This window comes from Arvicola amphibius, chromosome X (assembly GCF_903992535.2).
Source record: "Arvicola amphibius chromosome X, mArvAmp1.2, whole genome shotgun sequence".
NCBI lineage: Eukaryota > Metazoa > Chordata > Mammalia > Rodentia > Cricetidae > Arvicola > Arvicola amphibius.
Window position 1 is genome coordinate 134,999,427 of NC_052065.1, and position 5,580 is coordinate 135,005,006.

The window sequence follows — 5,580 nt, forward strand, 5'->3', positions numbered from 1 at the left end:
CTCATAAACTTTAGAGTTTGCCAGAAGCACTGTAGAGCATCGTTTAGGCTTAGGTCAATTGGAAATTCTACCAGTTATAAAAACTCACAATTTTTGAAAGCAAGAAACCATTCATGGCAGAAAAGTAGCAAAGAATTATTTCCTTTTTTGTATATGGGCTGATGGCAAATTTTATATATCTACCAGGCTGCCCTCAACACAATTGTTTACAAGATGAACTTACAGTTAAAGATAAAAATATTCATCCTTTAAAGAATGAGAGCTTAAATTAAGAAAGGTTTTATTTTTAGAACAAAACAAATACATTAACACACATCCAAATGCCACAGCAAGCATTCATTAGGTTTTATGAGAGGAAAAACTACACTCTGGTGTCTACTAAAAACTAAAACAGTTTTAAAACAACCACTGCTTACGGTGACATGGATACATGGACATCTAAGAAGCCATGGTACGTTTGCAGCTGTGTGAAATGCATGAGCAGTGTGAAGTAATGGAAGGCAGGGTGGCTGCACTCACTCTCAGACCCTTTTCCCCACTGTGTGCTCTTGTGTTGCCCTGTTGAATCAATCAGCAGGTAAAGGTACAAAGAACTTAATATCAAAGAAACTTCCAAAAGTCAAAAATAGATTCAAGGTCACGGCTAGTTACCCCAGAGGTTGGGGGAGGGGGGTTCTCAAAAGCCATATTTCACAAAATGGCAGGCACTAAATCTAGTCACATGTGCTTGCAGTAGAAAAAGAAGCACTGATCTTAATAGAGACTGGTCTTCTTCATGATGCGCAGGAACTCTTGCTCATTGACCTCGCCATCTCCATCTCGATCAGCTTCATCAATCATTTCCTGTATGGCAGTAAGGGTTCATCTTAGAACAAGTCACAAACTAAACTGAAAAGTGATTAGATAAGAAATTTCAAATAATGCTGTGAGGAAAGATGACTATGGTCCATCTAATGGGAGCATGCCACACACATACTGTCAAATGCATCCCTTGAAAAGGAGCTAGAAATTTACCCTAGTCTGAAACCCAACTGCACATGTGTATTCCAGAAGCAGGGTCCATGGGCATTAAATTATCAACAGAAGCATAAAGGATACTAGCTTCCCTTCCAAGTTGTCCTAGTAGAGAAAATAGGCCCTGGGAAAGCCAGCAGGCTCCAGAGTGACCAAGGCATTACTCACCTGCAGCTCCTCATCAGTCAAGTTCTCGCCTAACTCCTTGGCCACACGCTTCAGATTTTTGAATGATATTTTCCCAGTTTCATCATCATCGAAGAGCTTGAAAGCTTTCAGGATTTCTTCTTTGGTGTCTTTCTCGGACTTTTTAGTAAAACATAAAACACATAGTTACTCATATCCTGCAGCCCTGCCACTTTTTGGTCATCCTTTTGTCTCTAATAACCTGACATGAGTCATGTTAGGAGCCAGGAAGCCAGGCTCTCTGGTCACGGTAGAATGTACTCCCTGTCTACTTTCTAGCCCATCATCTATTTCATAATCAGCTCGGAATTCAGTAGGAGAAGATGCCAGCTCGGTTGAAAATCCAAGAAGTCCTGCTAAATGTGCATAAAGACTGGTTTGAGGGGTCAATGAATCATTTAGAGAGGACAGACTCGTGGTGCAGCTGGACAGTTCTCACAGGTGGAAGACTAGGGCTTCTGAAGTGAGCTGGGGCTCATCTTTCCAATACCCAGTGCTGGGTATTACTAAGGATTGATACTGATTGTCCCTCTTGTGCTTTGTCTTGTTCAGAACTTTCTCCAGTTCTAAAGCCAAGGGGGGAGTTGTAGATTAATTTCCTGGCCCCATTCCACATCATCGCATGGTCTTGGTAATACCCACTGTAATATATGTCCTCAGTCACAGAAAAACAAGGATGACCCATTGTAGAAAAGGAAGAGAAAATCAGTAACTTAACACAACCTCAAGGGTTACAAAGGAAATGTAATTGTATCTAAAACACTGTACAAACCAAGTATATTCTAGATTCATTTGTAAAATCCAGAAGCAGTGAGTAGGATTATAATTTAAAGAAAATACACTGCTTATACTAACAGAAGACAGAGCTACACTGATAAAGGCAGAGGAAGAGAGAGGCATTTTGCACAATGGACTTAAAGAATTACTGGGGCTCCAAGTGCTCCAACAGAAAGAGAGTAAAATTTCCAAAAGCATTCAAACCTCGAATATTTCAGGAAGGTTCTTGCCAGCAGTTACAACTGGAGAGAATCCCTAGGAAGAGCAATCTAGGAGCTAATCTTGAGTGTGAATTCGACTTGCTAGATGGTTGCAGAATACTAAGCTTCCTGGATTCTTAAATCAGTACACACACACACACACACACACACACACACACACACACGATGTAGGTATGGTGATTTCAAAGCAACACAACTCTTAGATTAATTAAAGAGGTATGGCCTGTGCCCTGGGAAACACTTTGAGGAACCTGAAAGGAGTTACCTTTCTCCAGGTATACTAAGAGAAGGTGATCATGACACACCAACAAGCCAGGAGAGTAAAGCTGGTTGGTTCCGGTGACATGTTCATGTTCTCTCAAATCTTTGGACTGCTAAAGGATCTGAGAAACTAGGGGATCGATGAAAGCAACCATAAAAGTACCAAAACACCCTATCATTTCTAAAGCTCAAAATTCTTGTGCCTCTAATTGTATATACTGAATTGTCAAACTGAGATGCATTTGTCTGAAAATGCCATAATACCTGATTTATTGTATGCTAATTTAATTTTTAATACCATTAAAATAAAAAATAAAATGAGAAGGCATTGAAAATCTCCGTTAACAGATTTTACTGCTTGTGATTATCATATGAGACAGGGTAAAATGATTTCTGTAATGCTGTGACCATAAGAAGCCAAATGAAACTTAAGAGATCCTCTAATTAAAAATACAATCCTCCCACTTCTGAATGGACACAGAGGAGAGGATGGGGGAGGTAGGGGAGGGAACAGAAAGAGAAGAGGAGAAGAAACTATGGTTGATATGTAAAATCAGTTAAGTAATTAAAAATACAATCCTCAACCATGTGAACATTATAGATTTTATTGAATATTCTATTTATACCTATAATCCTATATATCTACCATTATGGATGGAAAATATGTGCATTATCTCAACTAACTTACCATTTTCTGAGTCATCACTGTCAAAAAGTCACTAAAGTTCATTTTTCCTGTCCCTTCCTTATCAATTTCACTTATCATCTTCTTGATTTCTTCTTTCTTGGGTTCAAAGCCCAGGGCCCTCATTGCAACCTACAATGAAAACAGTATAATCTAAATAAATGATGTAGAAGCAAAACTGACTGTTGAGGATACTAACCTTGCACCTGATAAAATGATGAAAAATAATTAGGTAAGACTGTAATGCTGATTTTATTTATATTTGCAATCAACTTTATCAATTAGATCATTGTTTCAGGTAAAATATACACAGGGTACCTTTTTCCATTACTTTTTATAAGGAGAAGGGAGAAAGGTGACAGGTAAAAGGCAAGCAACAGGGAAAGAGAAGGTGGCAAAGCAGGTATTTGTGCAGCTTGCCTTTAGTTCCTTGACATCTATAGTTCCAGTTCCATCAGCGTCAAAGAGATCAAAAGCTTCCCGGATTTCCTGTTTCTGTTCTTCAGTCAGTTCAGGCTTAGGGCTCATTCTTTTTCTCTGACTGCTGGATGCCATGTTTGTCTTCTTAAAATTAGAGGCCTTCAAACATTATACAAACATAGAAGCACTGTATTACAAGTCCATATTTTATTTATGACAGGTCTAGACATACATCTTTTCCATTTCTGTTCCATTCTGAGTAATGTACGGATGACATTATACAAACTTTCATAAGCTGGTGAGATGTCTTGCTGTCAAGCTAGATAACCTAAGTGGGAACCCAGGACCCACATGGTGGGAACAAAACAACTCTCCCAAGTTGTTCTCTGACCTTCATGCTCAAGCTAAGTCATGCTCTCCTTTTCCCCCACACAAACAAGTGTAAAAACTAAACTAAAATTAACTCCAACTCTAAAAAAAAAAATCCTCTGTGAAAAAACTCAATTTAAAACTGTTTTAATAAATATATTTTAGTGTTTGCCACCACATTGTAAAAATAGAAAATCAGCAATACTCTAATTAAATATGATTGTTTTCTACCACAACATTTCTAAAAATCTAAATTTTTCAAATATAAAGGAGCAACATTAAAAAATCTTTGAATGAATGTACTGTTTTACCTAAGGTTTAGCATGCTTGAATTTTCTCCTTCTTTTCCAAAGCTAATAAACAGCAAATGTGAGACCATACCTATTTGTAAGGAACACGCGTGTCATTTTATTATGATAGATTGTCACAAGTTCCATATTGTATATTCAATTATATTAAAGCAACACAGTGTGGCTTCAGTTTTCATTACCAAAGATGAAAAACGGTCCCTCCGTGTTTTAATTCCACTGCCAACTCAGATAGCAGTAATGAATGGAAAAACAGTTTGTACCAACCTATTCTAAAGATCTGCCCAATAAATTGAGAGAGAACAAAGTTTGCTGGAAAGAACAATTAATCTTTCCATGAACCTCTGACTCTTTTTTTAACTATTGATTTTAGAAGCCAGGAAAATCCCTTATTCTTCTTCGTGAAAGAGAACTAGCTGAGAAACCATTTTGGACATCTAACAGATATCAACTATCCCTGAATCCGGGATCTCAATTCTAGAAATGTACTTAAACATCTCCTTTGGGCTAGTTCCCACGAACTGTGCTCCTCCGATTAATTATGCCTAAATCTGGCCAAACGTAAAGTTACTGAGATTAAATATTATGCCAGTACAAAGTGATACAAACCAATCCATTTGGCACTTGCGTGCCTTGTCTGCGAAGCTCAAGGCATCTCCTGGAAGCCTCAATACGTTTGCAACCATCAGAAACCTCTTACCACCATGCATAAACTTTAGCCAGATAGCAGCGGCCAGGAGGCCTGATTCTGACTGAGGTCAGAGTCTGCGGGAAGCCTGACTATACCTTGCAACAGAATGGTCACCTGCGGTTCCAGGAAAACCAGCGGAGGCCGGGAGGCAGGTTAGGGAAAGCTGAAGGTGACTGGAGGCGAGGAGGGAGCAGTGGCTAAGCGCAGGCAGGTTAGCTGCAGGCGGCTGTACTTTCTCTCCTACCCTTCCGGCACAGAGCTCCAAGAAAGAACTAGTGCGTCAACGCGAAGTACCCTGCAGGAAAGGCTCTGGGCCGCACAGAGGCCTAGGAAGGGCTCGGAGGCGCCGCGCAGGGTCCATCGAACGTCCAGCACTTACCATCACCTAATGGACGCCTCCGCAACCGGTTGTTAAGGCAACGGCGTACAAACGGCCTCCGCGCCTTTCCCACTGCTCCGCGCGAGCGCGGTCCGCTTTCCATTGGCTTGCCGATGAAGCGGGTGGTGCTTACCTGGCAAGGCCCGCCCCAAGGTTAAAGGGCAGTGCGGAGGCGACAAGGACTGGCCTCATTGGGCAAAATCACGCTGCGAGCGTCAATTGGCTGCACCGGAGCCGAACGCAGCCAATCAACATGGTGAAGGAAGCTC

The 5,580-nt window shown here is 40.6% G+C and overlaps 1 protein-coding gene across 5 annotated transcripts; it reads right to left on the bottom strand.

Moving 5' to 3' along the window:
• Positions 1-263: 263 nt before the first annotated feature.
• On the bottom strand, positions 264-5,431 carry Cetn2 (centrin 2). Of its 5 annotated transcripts, none has more exons than XM_038316521.1 (5): positions 5,312-5,431; positions 3,565-3,723; positions 3,148-3,276; positions 1,183-1,320; positions 264-843 (listed from the first exon to the last, which is right to left on the bottom strand). In XM_038316521.1, the coding sequence occupies exons 1-5, from the start codon at positions 5,312-5,314 to the stop codon at positions 754-756; spliced, it is 519 nt and encodes a 172-aa protein (XP_038172449.1). In that variant the 5' UTR covers positions 5,315-5,431; the 3' UTR covers positions 264-753. The 5 variants fall into 5 exon arrangements, with proteins under 5 accessions (XP_038172449.1, XP_038172451.1, XP_038172450.1 ...); XM_038316523.1 differs by lacking the exon at positions 5,312-5,431 and adding an exon at positions 5,047-5,305; XM_038316522.1 differs by lacking the exon at positions 5,312-5,431 and adding an exon at positions 5,028-5,305.
• Positions 5,432-5,580: the final 149 nt, after the last annotated feature.